At 42.5% G+C, this 20,608-nt stretch overlaps 1 protein-coding gene across 3 annotated transcripts in view; it reads right to left on the minus strand.

The window, feature by feature from the left end:
* The window catches only part of MAPK11 (mitogen-activated protein kinase 11), a 29,500-nt gene extending 16,710 nt beyond the window's left edge, over nt 1–12,790 (minus strand). For 2 of the 3 annotated variants that reach the window (XM_042815670.1, XM_042815669.1), the window contains exons 1-3: nt 12,643–12,789; nt 839–968; nt 247–305 (exon numbers count right to left, since the gene is read on the minus strand). In XM_042815670.1, the coding sequence (XP_042671604.1) occupies nt 247–305; nt 839–968; nt 12,643–12,755 (302 nt within the window). In that variant the 5' untranslated portion in view covers nt 12,756–12,789. Of the gene's footprint in view, nt 1–246; nt 306–838; nt 969–12,642 lie in introns of all 3 variants that reach the window. The other variant, XM_042815671.1, reaches the window with a different exon arrangement.
* Nucleotides 12,791–20,608: the final 7,818 nt, after the last annotated feature.

Here is a 20,608-nt window from a genome sequence, read left to right on the forward strand (position 1 = left end):
TACTACAGGGCGGCCTGTCACCTTACTTTTCTTTCTATGGGATTTTTTTTTTAGTTGTTGTGTTTCTTTATACATTTTATACATATTTTATACAATTTTTTTTTATTATACATATTATACATACTTTATACAATTTATACATAAATTTGGCTTCAAATCTACTACAAACGTATGTGCTTCCTTTCTACAAACAGTACTACTTGGTTACTTACTAACTAGTCAGAATTATTTTAAAATGTTACTTACACTTCATTAAAATTTTCTATTGATGTTGCAGGTGTAAAAACATCCAGCAATCCTATAACCTGAAAGGCAAGAGAACTTACATTTTATTTTTAGAAAGATGGAAAGCAACACACAATTATTATTGCCAGTGCTTAGAATTTTTGCAGGAAGCTTACAAACACACGGCATGTGTTCATCTTGAAGACTCAGTATAACCTGCAAAATAGGCAGGCAGTTTGTGCAGGTAGAGACTCAACTACCTCCATGACCAATTAAAAAATCTATTAATTGCAAAAAGCAGAATGGGACTGTAGACAAACAGAGAAAGTCAGGAAATGTAATGTCACATTACAGAAAAGCTTCTGTCAGATTCCATTAGCTGAAGCTCTGAGACCAAAGTAGATCATTTTGCAGTAAAAAGGCATTATTATACTGGAAGTCTTTACAGTCCAGTGACTTCATTATAGGTGAGGTATCCATGTTCAGGTATCTTGTGTAGCCAGAAAGAGTTGTATGCACTTTTCTAGTAAGATTGTACCTATTAGAAATTACACCTATATGACAAACTCATGTCATAAAAAATCTGAAGGGATAGCACTCACTCTCCACTTACATTCTCATGCTTCATGTGCTTCAGCAACCTGAGCTCTCGGTAGGTCCTCCTTGCGTGTATAAGCGATTGGAAAGGTCTTGAAAGCTTTTTTACTGCCACCTTCTGTCTTGTTTTGGTATCATAAGCTGAACTACAACAAAAAGAAAGTCCACGTTGAAAGAACACTTCCTTTCAAAGCTCTCCTTTGTTCTCACTCCTTTGTCTTCTTTTACCTTCCACTCATGGGTTGCAAGTGGGAGAAGCTGGGCAGCAGTAACCACGATTCAAAGACAATTCTCATAACGTTTCCTTAGGCAATACCAGTAATTAATGAACAATGGATACATGCTGAACTTCACAGCTGACATATAGTATGTGCTTAACTTCAGACATGGAGATATCCCATTGAGGAGGACACAAAACACACAGGCATTTGCACAAAAAGGAAACCATTGTTTGCTGTGCATTAAATGATACAAGTGCAATACAGCACAGTTAAATACTGTCTGTTATGGAAAACAAGAACTGAAATGATCCCTTTATATTTTACTTGTGACATCAAACAGTGTGATTAAAAAAAGGTTCAGTTTGCTGCTTCCCATTGTTAAGAAAAATATTGCTATAATTCGCTATTTATTCAATTAATTAAAAGTTCTTAAAATAAAATACTTTCAAATTCTCAATTTAAAATGTGGACAACACTATCTGCAATTGCTAGCAGCAGATTACCAAGCACAGACCTTAATACATTCATCTTACTGAACTTATTTTCGAATTACAAAACAGTAAAAATTAAGTGACATGAAAAATGCACTGTGCAGGATGACAAGAGGCAATAGCCACACTAGATGCTATTAGGTCCTTGCGATCAGTCTTTAAAACACTCCTGACAGTTTTGAAGCATTGAAGGCCAGGCTGGATGAGGCCCTGGGCAGCCTGGTCTGGTGAGTGGCATTCCTCAGAATCAGAGGAAACAGATTTAATCAACTAATTTCTTGCAAGCACCATGGAAGGAGTGAATCACTCACAAGATCAATGAAAGAGATAAGCAGATCACTTAGTTACTTTCTCACCAGCATCACAGCATCGAATCTTCAGGGAAGTTATAAAGGTTGTGCCTTTGCTGAGCACCTCAGGAAGGGCATTCCCTGAGCAGAAGAAAGCATAGGAAGTAGGAGAAAACCTGTTTCACTTGGAGGAGTGAAAGGATACCATAAAGACGCCTGTTCTGACACAGTTATTCAGGATATAAAGACACTGCATTGCTCAAGTATGTGGAGAAGCTCAGAGAGCGAATGGTGCAAGAGCTGACAGTAGAGACACCCTAAATTCCACAAGATTGGTCATAGACACAGTATGAAGGCTGCAAAAGTAAATCTGAAGAAATAAAAAAGAAGCCAGTACTTTGCTGTTAGTGTAACAAAAATGCAGTATAATTGCAATGACTGTAATCCTGGTCAGTGAAGCCAATGGAAAGCAGCACAAACCCAGAAATGCGTACTTGCTATATCCTCTCTAACATTTTAAGTGTAAAAAAAGAAATGTTTATACAGATAAATAGATAACATTGCCCAAAGCAGCAATCTGTGTTTAATATCTCAGCTCTTCTGGCAATTCACAAGCCTCCCCGATCGCGCTTGTTTTTGAAATACCACATATATGGCTAGGAAGAATTAAGTTTGAAATCCCATTAGCATGACCAACATCTTTGTCCTCCCTGTTTTAAAGTCAAATGTGGGTTTTAGTAGTTTAAAAACTGCAGATCTTTCAGATAGGTTGCATTTTACCCTGCATATGATTCAGATGATATGAAGAACTACTTTTCTGTTTTAGTAATTCTTATGACAGCTGCTTTTTAGACCCAGGATGGAAACCCACAGGAAGAGAGAAAGAAAAAACAAATAGCTTGAGTTTTGGGACCTTCAGTGGAAAAGCATGAATTGAAGCTGAACAAGCCAGGATCTGTCTTGGTTTAAAAGCATCCCCCCAGAGTCAAGAAACCATGGAGAACGGTAACTGGAGCGAATGCCTTCAAGCCTTTTCCTTTCCTGGTTTACCATTATAATTCAAGCTACAAACACTGGAGCACTCAAAACGATAGATTTCACTTTGTTAGAACATTTTGTTCGTCAGATTCAAGGATGCCTTGCATCTATGACCTCTGATCACTGTTTCTAAGCAGCGGGCCACACTTCCATCTCTGACTTTCAGACTGAGTCTCTCCCCTCTCCCCAGTGCATCACCACAGTTGTGATCTGAGTCATCCCCAGATTCCCTTGCAGCCCTCTGGGCAGATTGTTAGCAGCAAGAGCAGCCATTTCCCTTCCTGCGCTGGTCTCTCAGAGCACAGGGCTTTCAGCCTGTCAGCAGGCAGCCACGCAGCTCTGTGGGCTCACCTGGCCGGCGCCTGCAGGAATCCCCTGTGGCTGTCACCAGCTGCTGATCAAAGAGATTCAAAATGGCTCCTCCAAAACAAGTGTGTCCTTAACAGCCCAAAGGCCTGCTGCTATTTAAAAAAAAAAAAGGGCCCTCACCTTCTCTTATAATGCATTACACTCTTCACATACCCCTGCACTTTACCCTATCTCTGCATTTAAACTAGGGAGGCCTGGCTCTGTCAACCTCTTTATCTGCAGAAAACTCACAGCTCTCTTCTTTTGCAAGGCATTTTCTACTGAAGCAGGTCCTTCAGAGCACAGGATTCAGTTCCAGTAAACCAGCTCTGAAACAATTGCTTGATGGCAGCAACGATCATCCTTCCAATGACTCGACCGCTGTGTCCTCCGTTTCTTTCCATTTACTTATGCTGAGCTGATTATTTATTTTATTATTTATTTACTATTTGCTTTATGTAGCTGGACACAATAATGCTACAGAGATAAACTTTGATACTTGTAAAGGGATATCACCTCCCATCTCCAAACTGTTCTTTACTTCTAGCATTTCATTTGTTGAAAACAATGAAAATGAGTTTTTAATCGTGTAGTTTCAGTGAGCCTTCTAACATTACCACAGAGCAGTATGCTCTCACATCTCTGCAGTATATGGGAAAAAAGAAACTCAAGTCTGTTTTCTACTTTACAAGAAACAACATTGCACTTATCTCAGTCATACCTTTTTTAGATATGACTGTTCTTGACCCAGAACCCCTGGCAGTTACGCCAAACATTTTTTGCTGTCCTTTAGATCAAGGATCTAAAAGAGTCATCATTTTCTTTGAAGGGATGGCATCATTGTGAGACATAAGAGACTTTTGCTGGGTGCAACTTTCAATCACTGCTTAAAATAGACACACCTTTCCAGTGCTGTCAGCTCCCGTATCTCGTATTTTGGTTGATGTTCCACCAGATGAAAGAACAATCTCTATTTATATGCACATGTTTTGACTTCTTAAGGCTTCAGAGAAAAGTTTGGATATAAAAAGCTAAAGTAGTCCAAAAATTCGGAAGGCAAAAAGTCCAAGATTTTAAAACGGTTTCAAGCTAACTTCATGACTTTGACAGGGTATGGATTTTTAGTGCTGAAGTTCATAAATATTGACTATACATATAGTCATTTCTACAGCATCCATGGTTCATTTATCCTCTGTGGTTGCAGACAGGTAATACTGGACAATCTACTCCTCTGCAGCCTGCCCACATCCCTCAGGGCTTTCTGGATTAGGAGCACAACATTCAGCTATGGCAGTTTTAGACTTTGAAATCACATTTGTTCCAACAGCTGGAGGGCTCCTTGTGAGAACCCAATCTACCAAGCCATGCATAGGGTCAACTTGTATCCCATTTAGTAAACTTCAGTATGCAATGCAGGAAGAACTATTCCTGGGCTCAACAAGTCCCATTCCTGAACTTAATAAATGCCTTGGGCTCTGAGAGGGCCTATTTGCTGACTGCAATACTGTAAAAGGTATCTGGAAAAAGCCCAGCTTGAATGAAGTGAGTGAGTTCTCCTTATTTCAGCAGCCAGCGGGGGTCTAACTGATGCACAATGAAGGCATGACCCAAGCTGACTGCGTGGTGCCAGTATGGCGCACCTGCAGCAAACTCCCAATTTTCCCCGTTATCCCTACCAGCTGATACTCCATACCCCATCACTGCAGACAACTGTAAGGCTTTAGTAGGCTGAAAAGTGTGATTTTATGTTTGTAGAACCATCGTATCCATAAAAATAATTGTTCTAAGAGACTAATTTAGGATTAAGTGCAAAACAAACAAACAAACAAAAGCCCAACACACACACAGAAGACTAACACTTCCAATTTAATTTATACAACTCAGTGTTCCAGCTTGTGAGACTGTTATCCCTGCATCATCATACGTTTGACAGCTGGTTGGACACTATGGACATTATATACCAAACCTGAGAGAGAGAATATGACGCATAAGTCAATCCTTAAATTTGTTGTGACAATGATATGAGATTTGGGTTTTCCACATAATGTTCAAGGCTACTGCTTCTACATCCTCTAGCACAGCACTACACAGGAGTTCCTTTCCTTCACTGGCCAACCCAGGGGAGACACTTCCCAGAACGAGTATTCCCCACTAAATGCATACACGTAAACGTAAAAGGAAAAATCAAAGAAAACAAAATGCAATTCACGCTCAAAACACAGATTAACATGAGCAGAAACTTAATAACTTTGGTAAGAAATAAGTCAACATCCAGAAACAAAATGGAAAGCGCACAGAATTCCTGCCACATATTAAGCACAGCCACATCTTGAGATCTTGTCCACAGACCTTGGCATCCTTTCACATCCCCACTGACTCCTCCCATTGCAGGAAATATCAATATCTCTATGGCCAAATGTCCCATAGTAACATCCTGACTTCCTTAAAGTAACAAAAAAACAGGTAGCAGCAGTAGAAGGGTGTATGTGAGGAAGCACTGAGGAGAAGGTATGGAAGAGAAGTCAGCATATAGCAAATACAAGCTCTGATATAGGCAGCCCTTGCTGCAGTAAGCAGCATGCATTGGCAAGTACATCAGAGAAAGTGAGACACGCAGGAACCCTGACCTGACACTTTTTATTGCACAGTCTGTCATCTGAGTTCCTCACAGCTGCCATGAATAACAACTCTTTTTATGAAGGGCTGTTCCAAAAGAAATATTTCCTATGTTATGATGGTGGCCCACAACATTTGAGGCAGATATTGGTGGTATATAGCAATAGACATTGAACCTTCTCACCAATATCCCATTAGGTGTTGTTGCCATGTGACAGATGGCAGCAGAGGGGCAGTCTGACTAAATGGTGTCTGACATGGATGTGCATATGAAGCAAAGGTGTGTCACTGAATTCCTTCATGTGGAAAACATGGCACCCATTGACATTCCTCAGTGCTTGCAGAACACTTATGGAGCCCAAGCAGTGGACGTGAGCACAGCGAGGCGGTAGGTGTGCATTTCAGCAGTGGTGACAGCAACTGTGGGTCACCTCAATGCAGATTTACATGAGCACAGCGTGCAGGATGTTGCTGGCAAAAAGCCACAGCTAATGGTGATGATAATGTTGAAAAAGAGTATTCTGTAGCTGAGAACTTGCACCACCAAACAGTGTCATTGTGCTCTTTGTATAATATGTGAGCACATACATGTAATATAAGGTTTGGAGTTTTGTTTGCAAGGTTTAGTTGACGATGTTTGTCTTCTGGGTTTTTTCCAAGATCTTGTGTTTTTTTTTTTTTTTTTTAAAGCCAGACGACTTCTTACTAATGCAGAATATGTCTACAGGTATATAACAAGTACACCTGAAGATATGAAGATAGAGTTAGGCTCTTCTCAGTGCACAGTGCCATGCCAAGAGGCAATAGATATAAATCAGAACACAGGAGGCTCCATCTGAGCATCAGGAAGAACTGTTTTGCTGTGCAGGTGACAGAACACTGACACAGGCTGTCCACAGAGGCTCTGGAGATGCCTGGGGATCTTAAAAAGCTGCCTGGACATGCGGCTGGGCACCCTGCTCTGGGTGTCCCTACTGGAGCAGGGATTAGGCCAAGTGGATCCACAGTTAATTGATCAACACAGTTAGGCCAATGGATCAGTGTTAACCTCAGTCATTCAGTGATGATGTGAACAGTCCTGAAAAAAGCATAGACAGCATTTATCCACCTGGAAATGGATTGCAGCAGCCACTGGTAATACAGCAGAACAAGGCCACCCATGATAAGATCAAGCCAGGCAGCTAAGTAAATCCACTGGTTCATTTGTTTCTTCTTTATAAATGGTTTGTTACTTTACATGAATTCAAATTGGTGACTTCCACCCATTAAGAGGTAGAGTTTGTATTTGTTAATAAATCACACCAATCACAGCATATATATGCATTGGAAGGAACCCATGGAAAAAAAATGAGACAGTAACTAGACAAAGGGTGGGAGGATGAGCAATGGGCAGCTCTGAAACAACACATTAATCTGTTCATTAGAGAAAAAGAACTTCCTTAATGATGACAGGTTATTCATTGTAAAATTACATCCTATCACTTGGATGTTATTCCTACACACTATGCTGAGCACTGGCATCAACTGTTTTGGCTTTAGTTCAATCACTGTCAATTACCTCAGATTAATTTACCACTAGCACTAAACATAAAAGTAGGAAATATCTATTACATGGTATAACTGTTCCTTAACCAACATAAAAATAAATACACACTTCTAAGCAGACCTTGCAAAAGCATTATTGAATAATTCCTATGCCTGTGTTTACATGAATGCATTACCAATTTTCTTTCAATGATAATATGTATCATTATGCTGTATCAGCCTCTGTATCTACAAGCTCATTTTCCTCTGCTGGTCTGTCTTTTATGTCTCCACGGTGACTTAAGTTTTCAAATAACTTTACGAAGGAGCAGCCACACTTTTCTAGGTGAGTTATAGATAGTATAGCTTACATCAGTGGGAGTGATGCATTTAAAAATACCCTTATGAGAGAAACAAACAAAAGGATGGGGACATAAGCTGTTAGCTTCTCTGCATCTGCAGCCAACTCATGGACACTAAAATAATAATGTGTTTTAGACAGCCTATAAGCCCAATGCCAGTATTTAAGAGAGAAAAATCAGTCAATTGCCACAAAGCCAATACAATGCTAACGACAAATGTATTCTATCCAGCATTTTGTTAAAGACTGCAGGCAGCTACAAACTGCAGGCTCAGAACCTCATGCCAGAAACACTCCCAGTGAAACGCAATATAAAGTTTAATATGAAAAATATTAGTGCTTTCAAATACATTACTTAAACCTAAAGAGACAAGATCCAATTGACATTTCTGTCCTTTTTTCTATTTCTCCCCCACTGCTCCTTCACATTTCCTGTTTTCTCTCTGCACGCTGCCCAAAATATTAAATGATAGCTCTTTGTTCTCAGGTCACGTAGGGGTTTTGAAACGCCCTCCCCTCCTTCCTCCAACTGTACATACAGAGCGAAGACGGGGCCTCTTTGGCACTCACTGGCTAATAGGGGATTCTGAAATTGCAGACAGCTCCCTGGGAAGCTGTGTGGAAGTAATCAGGCTGTAGGACTCTGGAACAGGGACCATGCATCCTAGGCCATAGCAATCCCAATATCTGTGACGATGAAAGCTGTTAGCTATGCCATTGCTCGATTGTGTGGTCAGGAAGGTGCATATTATAGCAAACTATACTGAAGTAGAGACAGAGGAGACCCTCTACGGAGAATTTTTATTCTGCTGATGTATTCCTACAGCCATATAGAAAGCCATAATTCTGTATTTCTGTCTTCCTGCCACAACTCGCTCCTCTTATGTTCCTCACCTCTTTCACATCTCATGTAACCCTGCTCCTTAAGAAAGCTCTCATTAATTCCTCCTAGAAGAAAACCAGCAAAACACAAGGAGGACTTCCATGCTTCTTGAGCTTACATTTCTTCACCTATCCTATACCTAATTCCACCAAACTCCTCATGCATGTTTGTTATCTTCTCCCTTACTACTCCCGTGGCTTAGCGAGAGCATCCTAACTACAGATGTTATTTGCAGCCCTTCTTGCTCTTCTCTGCAAACACTTTTTTCCTGATTCAATATCTTTCACTGAATACACTCTTAGACACTTCTATTTGAAACATGAACCTCAACTCCACTCAGTACCACTTCCCTTTCCTTTCCAAAGTCAGTATCTACACTGTTTGAGTAACTGGAAAACCTGCGGAATGAAACAGGACAAAAGCAGTGACATGCCTTCTGCACCCCACCTGTACTCCAACAAAGTCACTTTCACCCAACTCAAGTATTCGCCTCCCTGGCCAGTGCTCAGATACACCGTCCTGTCTTCTTCCTTCCCTGATCCATCTTCTGAAGCACAGATAGCAACAACGTTAATGTGTTAATTTCTTTTTTTTTAATGTTTCCATAAAATACAATCATATTTAGGATTAATCTCAGCTCCTGTACATACGCTGGAAACAAAAGGTCTAATCCACATGAGAAGCAGCCCAAAGCAAGTCCACTGAAATCAGTTAGCTCTGATGTGCCTGGGATTCTGCCTCACCCTGTAGAGATCTTTGGTTTCCATCTGTATTTACACACAGGAGCTGTGTGTTATTGCCACACTAAAAGCTTACCTAAGCACACACTATTTGAACAAACATGAAGTGTTACAAGGACACATATCATAATTCCAGTAAGGTGAGTTTATAGCTGAAATCTCACACTCAGTCCCTTTAGAAACATTATCATAGCACATCATACAATAAGTCATCAAGTACAACCTTGGATGAAGTAATTTCTTGCTTTGGTAGTCAATTTATATCGGAATTTTTTGTTTGTTTTTAATTTGCACGGGTGATTCAGCACCTGTTTACAGACCCTTGATGGAGAAGGTCTCAGTGATCTTACATTCCAGTCTCACAAGGTACTGCCCTCAATACATCAGAGTGACAGCCTAACCAGCAACCACAGGACTGGGTGGATGGGGGCAAAAGTGGTTAAACTTCAGGATTCAAGTCTTCCACTTCTATTTTTCCACTTGTACTACCTCAAAGCAAAGCAAAGCAAAAATCTAAGCTACCCCCAGCTGTTCAGGAGATAAGCCAGGACAAAAATGTAATGGATCTTAAGTGTGCCCTTCATGTGAGCAGGGTGGAGGGACCTGTTTAAGTGCTGTGCTATGTGCACAACTTCAGGGAGACTCTGATCTGAGGTCTATGTCATCACACTCAGCAGCCTACTTTTCCTACTTTTGCAACCTGAGTTTGTGCTGGGCATTGCATGCTGTTGAAACTAAAGGAGACTGACTGCATGAGGAAAGGCAAAGTGTATGGAAAGAACAGCACAGAGGAAGTACTGTACTGCCTCAGATAGCAAAGGCCTCTGAGGAAACCACACGTTTCTGTTTGGAAAGAAGTCCTTCATGTGCTTCTGTTGATCAGGCAAGGTCTGTCCTTTCCTGAGAAGGCAGAAAGCAACGTTTTCAATATGCTAATGGAAAATAACCTGTTGGGGAGATCAGAGACAACACACCACAGAGGGCCGTCTGCACCTCCCAGGCAGAGATGGAATTAAGTAGGTTGAAAACCTGGCACGAAAAGAGGCATACAAAGTTTTAAAAAAACCCCACACAAATAGCTGTCCGTGTTACGTAACTTAGGGCACAACAAAACATCGCTCAAAGATGAAGAAGCTCTCATCAGACAGGTGGTAATGCTGACGCCCAGAGCAAAAGCTGGGCTTACAAATTGTCAATAAACTGGGCCAAAACATGGCATTCTGTCTCAAATTCCTCTACTGATTTTCAGCTGCAAGCAAAAGGAGGATAAGCAGAAGTTAGCTTAAATTCAAGTATCTACATTATACTTCTTATTACCAAATATTGCTTTGGTTGCACAAGTATCCCGATTTGCAGATAAGTTACTGTACAAGAGGAAAGGGAAGAACCAAAAACTGAGCTTCACTGAGGTAGAAAACAGGAACTTTGTTCTTGTCCTAAATCCAGTGTTTGGAGTTCAGGACTTTGGCTTCTTTTCAGCACAGCACTTAAGAATTTGTTTAATTCCAGTGGTTTCTGTAAGACTTAAACACGCTTTGTGACATCTTCCTCAATAGGAGTACGATTATTCACAGAAGCAGCATAGCTGTTTCTCAGGGGAATGGTTGTGCCTCATGGGTCTCCTGGGTAAAGCATGAGCTGATAGAGGGAAAAAAATCAATTTCAATAGGGACTAAAAATAAATGGCTTTTTTGAGACATGAGTCTTTTCCTCACATTCAGGACCTATTTGGGCTCGTACCTCATCAATGTTAACAAGACTATTAATGTAGAGTAATATTTCATTACTGGACTCAGTGCTTACACAGGTATTTTAGAGTGGACCTTTCCTACAGCATCTGTATTTCCTATAACACCCTCCTCTTCATATGCCAGTTCGTGGGCATCTCCATTGACAAAATACCACGATTTGCTTCACAGGCAGAAAAAAAAAAAACAAACAAAAAAAACCATAAATTAACAACACTAACCCTGTTAAAAACAGCCACAACAAAACTCCAGCTGTGCTGTGAGCAAACCACCACATGTTTTCATTTCCGCTGCAATCTCTCAAGCCCTGACATCTCATTACAAAAGCCAGCAGAGTGGGTTTTCCCCCCACAGGAAAAGTAATCAGAAACACAGGTTTAATTGGAAAATGACCGTAGTTACTGTTGTACGGCATATCCAGCTTCTCCTTAGTAAAATCTCAGAGAAAAGGAAGATGTCTGTGATCTAAATTAAACCACATCCTTGTGAAACTATTCACAAGAAACAGATGGCCCCAGGACTGCACAGCGGCAGGTAGCACTCCATGGTGCTGGCCCAGCTTTCCCCTGTGCAAGCATCAAACCAAAATAATGAAGAATTAAGAGAGAATTCTCAAGCCCTGGGTGCTACTACTGGTTGGAGGGGGGTTCTTACATAAATATTCCTACTTTACATGTGGGGCATTTCACAGAGCTAGAGAAGAAAGCAATAAATAAGAAACTCCACGAATGCTCTCTGGCACCTAACCGTACAGAGGGAAAAGTTTTGCGAACTGCGAAAGGCGGAGTTTCACAGAATTTACTTAAAGGCCCGCTACTGATGGGTTTTCACGTAATTCCACTTGGCTTACAATAGCAGCACGATCCTTTCTCACAAACTCTTTAAACAGCACAGACAATTCCAAAATCTGGCCAGGGCGTTTTAAAAGACAGCTCAGCGCATCATATACATCCAGCCCTGCGCTGGGACCGCAAACACGGTATTGTAATAAAACCCAGGAGCGCAGTGCGATAAGGGGCGTGATAAACTCTTACACGACACAATAACTCCCGAGCCCAAACCTCGTGCAGCAGCGCTCCCCGGGACCGGCGGTTCCGGGCTGGGCAAGGGCAGAATGCAGCAACAGGCAGAGCGCCGTCCGCCTCCCGCCCGCGCGCACCGTGACTGTGCAAGATGCCCGCAGGTGTCACCGAGGCGCGAGCGGCGCGAAAGGTCGGAGCGGAGCGCAGCGCCGCGCCGCACGGCCGCCCCGTTCGGCGGGCTTCGCTCGGCGGGCGCTGTTGCCCGGGTTACGACGAGGCGCGGCCCGACCCCGGGGCGCCGCCGGCCGTGGGGGAGGGCGCCGCGCGCCGAAAGGAAAGCGCCGGCCGCCGCCCCCCGCCTCCCCGAGCCGCTGCCCTCCGCCGCTCGGCCCCCCTCCGCGCGTTCCCCCCTCGGCCGCCGTGCGCGGCCTTCGCTGCGGTATCGCGTCCCCGCGCCGGGCGGCTCCGAGGAACGGGGCCCAGGGCGGCCGCCCCGCTCCCGGCACCTGCTGGCCTCCGCCCGCCGCCCTGTACCTACCACACGGAGCCGTAGGCGCCCGAGCCCACGGGCGTGAGGTTCTGGTAGCGCTGCGGCACCTCCCACACCGTCTTGTTCAGCTCCTGCCGGTAGAAGCCGCCGCGCTCGGACATCTTAGCGGAGCCGCCGCCAGCGAAGGCAGCAGCAGTGGCGGTCGCCCCTCAGCCGGGGCGGGGAGCGAGGCGGGCACGGCCGGCGCCGGCGGGAGGAGGGACCGCAAGGGGAAGGGGAGGAGAAGGCGGCGGGCCGGGCCGGGCCGGGCCGGGGGCAGTGTTGGGTCGGGGAGCCCGGAGGGGAGGGGCCGCAGTGCAGCCCCGGGGCGCGGGCCGGGCACGGTGTGCTGCTCGGGGAACTGGGCGGGGCGGGAGGAGCTGAGGGCCGCTCTGACGGAGCTCCTGGAGGTACCGGAGTCCCCCTGACTGCATTAACTCCGTGCGCTCACTGTTCACGCTTTTCGACGGGGAAGACTGCAGTGACGAATATTACGGGACAAGTCTTGCAAACGTTAGATGCCCCAAGCACAGCAACTAAATTAAAGGACTCTCTGGTTTGTGCATTGGTTCGTATTTTCAGAACACACTTTGTATCAGCGACTTGCGGAATCAGCAATGTAAGAACCGCGTACAATTTCATTTCGCAATTTCCTACGCTGCCTTCGGCACCCATACCCTACATGCATGCAGCCTGCTTGCACCGGGGCGGTGTGTGGGCATCGCTCAGGGGCTCCTGCCTCTGAATCAGCAGCAGATGCAGATCCTCTCCTTTCAGAACCTCACTGAAGTCTGCTCTGCTCCTATACCACGAGTCGCTGGTTGCCCAAGTTCCAGTTCTGAAGCCCCAGACCACATTGCAATACAGGGCATCTGCAACGAGGCTGCCCAAGTGAACAGCACCAGCAACTTTAGGGCTCAGTGCATTTCAGGTTAAAAACGAAATGGCTGACATTAGTGAAGCCTTTTGGAACCACCCATTCCGTAGGCACTCAGTGCTCTTACCACCACTGTTTGTCCTTGCTTCCCCCTGCTCCAGTGCAACAAACATCTCTGGTCTTCCAAGAGCCCTTGGTCTCACCTGAATTTCTGTGCTGAAGGCATAGAGTAAAACAACACATCTGTGCGACTTATCTTTCTCAGTAGCATCATTTCGAATTTTAAGATTATAATAACAGTACAGTCATTCTATACCGAACCAGGAAGAAGTGCTTCCTTCCCACCCTCCTAAAGAAGGCCAAAATCTTTCACAGTGCCCAAAATGAAGCAAATAATCCTGTTTACTGACTTCAATCTGTCTCTTGCAGCATGTCAGCCTCTGGCCTTCACCCACTCACTACGTGTTACATTGCTTCTTGCTAACTCCAGCAATCATTTGTGGAGCTTGGATCTATCCATATCTGCCCAAGCTTCTAATCATGCAGTTCCCACAGGAGTCAATTTTCCGTCTGCTTGATATTTACAGTCTCTCTCAATTTCCTGTCTTGTATGAAATTCTGTCAGATATTTGTACTGCAGTCATTACAGGGAGATTGCATTTGATTACCTTGTTTTATTGGATACTACATATATGATGTTCTTTTCCATGTAACAAGGGAGATATTAGAAAACATACTCGCAGAATGAACCACCTTTATAGCACAATAAGCGCCTGCTTGCCCTCCCTAGTGAATTATGCTGACATTTCTATTCAGTAAGATTAACTAACTGTCCCCTTTATCCAAGACTTCATGAAATCCACTAGCTAAAATCTGTATGTGATAAAAACAACCCACATCCAGAGACCCCAGAGGACAGCACATGTGAGCAACTTCAGAGCCAGACAGATTTGGATATCCAAACACCCCCTGTAAGGTCAGCCCTGCCTGTGCCTTCCTGCCTGCAGCAGGAGGAAGAAGACACAGCCTTCTTTGCTTTTGGATACTGTTTTGCTGGCTGGCCAGTTGTTTGTATGTGTAACTCTGCAACACTGACACAAACAATAAACATGGAAACTCATCAGGAAGAAAGAATGCTACCTGAGTACTGAAAGCATGTCATCTTTTGGTGGGAGATAGAATCCTGGTACTGCAAAACCAGGACTTCGGAAAACACAAGACGTCAGCAGAACAGGGCTCTGACTTCTCTCCCTGTAACTGCTGTAAACAATGGGTAAGCTAACAGCAGATTTACAATGCATGCTGAAGCTTCAGTATGAACTGCCTTGGTTCTGCAGTGGATCTCTTACAGACTTAGTATTGAGCTTGGAGATGCCCGCCAATAATACTGAGACTGTTATGAAGATCTTTTCTATCTTGATTCTTTTGAAAATGTTGTAATTAATAACTGACATGTTAAGAAACAAAACATTGATTGAGGAATGTTACATACATTACACTGAACAATAAAACATCGTGGTAATCGCCTATAATGCTGGCTTTATTTTCAGGTTCTTGTGAACTTCTGAAACCACATCTACAAACATGTAATTATATCATGGAAAAGCTGTCAGTATTTATAATGACATAAAGATGAAGTACAGGCAGCAGGAGAGGCTTAATGGAGCTTTCTGTGGATAGCAAGTCAGTCATTAGCTGGTCCTAATACATCTGTTTGTGTGAGATTGCTTTGCAAGAGATTGTATACCTTTTTTTGAAATATAAGACACTTGTTGCATATGCCTGCCAGGTTGTATCAACCTTATTTCTATTAACACCAGTTTGACTTGCCCTTTGCCACAAAACACCTATTTGGTAACCTTACCTACCACCCAAGTTGATTCGCCACTGGACCATGGCACAACTTAGATATTTGACCTGGAGCTTCATGTTGCTAGCACAGTAAGGGCCTTGCTTTGAAGAAATCTGTTGAAATATAACTGCACATTTTGGACCTCAAGTTTGATCATGGGAAATCCAGGTCTCCTATAAGAAAGTACAAAACCTGCTGAGGAATCTTGCACTGAAGATTAAAAAAAAATCTGGATTATATCATAATAATGGTATGTCAGGTACAGGTTTTTGTTATTTCTGAGCAGATAGATTCTACTTAGATGTTAGCACTGGGGCTTTGTTTCTGTCTCCCGCATTTTCTGTGTTAAATTGCCTCGATCTCTTGGTACCTCAGTGCCACCTTTCCATTTATGAACCAAGTCTCAGATTGTTTTCCTACCTTAAAAATAAATACACGTAATATTGATATTGCCTCAGACAATAATAGCGCTCACGCTATCTATGATTATTTTTTGCAGACACTGATAACAATATTTTTCATGCTGCTGTGGACACAGGGTGGGAAATTTTTCTCATATCCGTTTGAATGAATGTAAGCAGAAAAAAAATCAAGCAGCTTCCTTTACCTAACCCTAATAGCAAACCACATCTCAGCCTCCTGTAGCTTGCCAGTACTTGGTGGCAATGTTTTCTTCACCCAGGAGCAACATGGGTATTAATCTAAGCTCATGCTGATATTGGATTTTCAATTGGGACAGCAAACGTGTTAGCAATTGGCATCACGAGTCTCCAAAGTGAATTTAATCAAATACAATATCCTGCTCAGTCATGTCAACAAGGGCTTCTCAGTGTATGTATTTTCAGAACAAAGCCATATTTGTAAAAAAAAAAATAAACGCAGATTTAACTTTTAAATACTTCCTAATTTAGTAAATAAAGGTCCAGATATAATGAGGCAAGACTGAGATGGGCCATTAGTATATGGTGTGTTTTGCTTTGTCTCTCTTGCAGTCCATGTAATTATGTTGTCTTGTGTCTCACAACTCCATGATACTTTATTCTTATGCATAATACAGCATAATTTAAACGCAGCCCAATATTGACATGCATAATCAGTAGTTGCAGAGAGCCCAGCTCTGTTCCCATTCAAGTCAGAGACAAATTTCATTACGTGAATGGGAACAAGAACACATTGTTCCAAAAGCATTAATTTGGGTTTATGCCTTGGATAAACATCAGCTATAAATTTCACCTGCTTGACTCCAAAGAGAGTCCAAAGATAAAAGCAGACGTGTGTGTAAGAGCCGACAGAATCTAAGCTTTCTGCTTTTCTGATCCATATAGGAAATCACACTTGAGGGAAGCTGCTTAGATGACCATTGTCTTGTCTCCTTGGGCTCTGAAGAAAACACCATAGGACCCTTAAAATGGCTGTGCACTCCTAACTATGAATTCTTCTAACCACAATCAGAAATATTTATGAATTGGGCCAGTTGTATTAATCCTTTTACCTAAAACCACGTTCTTTCCACACAGCAAGTCCATATGAAGAGAATGCAATACTCACAGGGCTTCTCAACAGCTGTGGATGCATGTGTGTTCAAACTTGCATAGAAGAGCTATGCCTGCTTTGGCCTATTCCTGTGAGATTTCATGCTACAAAATGTGGTAAGCACTAATGGAATGCAATAGTTGCAGATAAGAGAGAACAATTTGTGAATTCTCATTCATCTTTAACTCTTTGTGAATGGCTAAAAGGAACAGGTATCAATGCTAAAACCTGTAAAAACAGAAGAAAAATCATAAATAAAGTATCAGCCTTGCTTAATATGGGAGGCACGTATTCACATGCCTTCATTTGCCATCTGCTACTCATCTACAGAATTTTGTGCTTCAATCTGGAGCTGTTCATTTCCCATAAAGCAGCTATGCTCACCCTTGTCATACAAAAACTACTGCATCATTCCCTGTTCCTGTATCTTTCAATCACTGTTAGAGGTATTTTGAAGATGCAGCTCTCCAGCTACCTCAGAAAAATTGTACGAATTCAGTTCTACAGTATATGAACCTCTCCAACCTATCTGCAGGTGTTTGGGCTTTTTCCACCAGCATGACTCCATTGTACAGTGTGCTATTCCACTAAGGTGAAAAGTGGATTTTCTACTTCAGTAACAAACAAGATCCTCCTCATTGATTCTGTAATATCACCTTCTCAGTTTCAGCTTTAGATCCTGGCAGTGGACCCTGCTGAACAGAATTCTGGTTGCTCAGAACGAGTGTGTCAGCAGGACTCCAAATAATGGCTGTAATGTGACAAATTGCATGGCAGATGCTGAGCAGCAAAGGCAATGACAAACCCTATGGAGGCATGCCCTCTGCCGAGGCTTCACAGGAGCTTGATAAACCCAATGGAACAGCTGCTGCACGGCTTGGCACACTGTGCATTTACCAGGCACACTTGGACCCATGACATACTTTGCTTGCTAAATATCTGGATCCAACTTGCAACTAATATTATTATGGCAGGATGGTAAGACAGTAATGTGATGTGCTTCAAATAATTTCAAGCAGCAATTTGGAATAAAACTGTGATCCACGTGATCCACGTTCTGTTCAAAAGATGCCATCAGTAAAGGCAACAGTTTTCAAAATTTCATCCTCATTCAGGATGTATTTGATACACACGGGATCCTTAAGGCTATTCAGACTGTGTATCTACTGCAATCTCATCATATTTCTCTCCATGAACCCGCAAAACTGTTGCAAGAGAGTAATTGGTTAGTCCTCTGTTTTCTTGTACTAAGTAAGTTCTGCCCATAGATAAAAAAAATCTTTTATGTGTATTGTCCTCTTAAAGCAAATAGTCATAAATCTTTGTATATAGGGCTGTGGAGACATATGACAGATACGTAGTAATAGGTCAGAAATAAATATCAGTTGGCACCACTGTCTACCTGTTCTATTTCACTGTATGTAACTGTACACAGTTAAAAGAAATGAATAAAAGCAATGACAGAGATAAGGCTCTTTTGAGAAACAGTTGGAGGCCCTGAACCTCAGATATTAAGTTTTTTAATATCTTTATAAACCAGAGCTTAACAAAGGGAATACTAAATCTCAATAAGATCAGAGGGCCTGGAAGGGAGTGGGATTATCAGCTACTGCAAGAAATATGCAAAGCAGATCCTTGCTGCAGCAAGTGTGCAGCCAGGCAAAGAGGTGAGGAGGCCCAGGTTGGAGAGAGCATCCAAGGAGAGGCTGCTTCCAATCTTATCCTACCCTACCATACCCTAACCTACCCTACCCTACCCCGTCTTGCTGAAGTGGCAACATTTCTACAGTGTTTCAGTAAGCACAGTATATTCCTTCGAAGAAAAGGCTTACCTTTTCCTTTGACTCTGAGAAGCAAAAACTGTAAAAACTTGCATGGAGGAGATTATTTTATGAAAAAATGTTTTATGTCATGGTTCTTGTGGCCACAGGGAAGCTTACGAGCTAGTCCACTTTTGTATTATATTCATTATTGATAGAGAATTATCCGTTCTCAGTTTTCTTCATGTTTTGTTCAGCCTTTAGCAAAACACTCTGATTCTCCTTGTTCCTGCTTGCTTACTGTTATCTCCTACCAATGGTGAAACTACCAGCAGGCTGCATTTTCTTGCTGATTGAAACTCTGAACATAAATGGCATAGCAGTAAGCTTTCAAAAGTGATGATCATGGTCTTCTCTGAGTGGACATGTCAGTGACCTGTGATAAAACCTATTACATACCCAGAGCCCACCTGGGGCTTTGCTCTCAGTATGAGCATAGTTAAGCTTGGCAGAGATAGAGACCTACAAGCAGTGGCAAGAGGCACTTCAGTGTAATCTTTCATTGTGTATAAAGTTATAATTTTTGTCAGAGAAAGGAGAACCTGTGCAGGGCATCCTTACTGGCTGAGAATCACTTTGTTGTAGGAACTGGCCTCTTTTACTCTAACAACCTTGGTAAGTTAATGTTTCTTGACACCAGTTTCAATTTTATGTAGAATTACACGTAAGGAAATTCTTATCACTAGTCAATAAGTTGAGCATATCCTTCCATGTAGATGACAGATAGTGATTTTTATGTCATGCTAGTAGTTCTCTGTAAATCATCACAGAGATGAGTGTGAGTCTATCCTTCATTGCAGCCACAGGAACATGCTCCATCTCACCCCACTTACCTGCCATTATACCTCAAGAAATCTGCCTCTCTTTTGCAGTGGAAAACAGTGGATGAGCTTTCAAGCAGCATCTTCTCCAAGCATGATTTTCTATTTCATCCATTCCAGTGTGTTCTTACTTCCTGAAAGACAGCAGCAAAATGCCTCTTCCAGCAGTTTCAATAATTTTTGCTTTGGGATAGAGCCCAATATTTTCGTCAAAACCTCCGATTGATTCTAAATAGGACCACTGAAACAAATTCTCTTTGCCAGTCTTTATCCTTCCATTTGAAAACAGAGAGCTTTAGCAAATATTGCATCAGCTGTAGGCAATCATCCTTCTGGAAAGGTCTGCAGGATTTCCTCAGTAGGCATATTAGAGGCTCCCAGTATTCTGAAGCTTCTCCTTTCACAGGTTTTCACAACTTTTCCTGTTTTGAAATGTGGAAGGAATAAACCTTGAACTGAGGTGCTTTTTTTCTTGTGTATTCAAAAATGCTAGTTGTTTACTCTCTTCTGAAAATAATGAGTGTCTTTGAACAGTGCCCATTTACTTCTTCCATTTGATCTGTGTCTTGTCCATGTGTGTGATGACAGTGCATCAACTAGCACCTTTGCCACTTCTCTCTCCCTTACTCAACAATTACCAGCATATTTCTGAGGCCCAAATCAACGAAGGGAGTTGCTTCAGTTTGTGTACAACAAACTAGTAAATCTTTTTGAAATGAGTGTTAGCAACATTTCAAGGGTCCAGTGCTAGACTGTCTTTTTATCTCACAACAAGCACATTAGTAGTAGCTCAGAGAAGTGGTAATACTTAGTCTGTATACAAATAGAGGCTGCTGGTGTCACTGGGTTTTGTAAGCAGTGAAATACAAGCACCAGTGAGATCCACAGCTGTTCCAAAGAGGACATGTGCCATCACTGCTACTTCTGCAGTTTGCAGCCCCTTGCTTTGGTTGCTGAACTCATAATGGCCCACCAAACTCTTAATTTATCTGCATACTGAGAAAATTTTATCCTTCCTATTTGGCTCTGCTATGAGAGCAAAGGAGTCGTTCATGCAAAGTCATTCAGTTTC

The sequence above is a fragment of the Centrocercus urophasianus genome, unplaced genomic scaffold (genome assembly GCF_019232065.1).
Source record: "Centrocercus urophasianus isolate 14NV4802_14NV808 unplaced genomic scaffold, USGS_Curo_1.0 seq_15, whole genome shotgun sequence".
Classification (NCBI taxonomy): domain Eukaryota; kingdom Metazoa; phylum Chordata; class Aves; order Galliformes; family Phasianidae; genus Centrocercus; species Centrocercus urophasianus.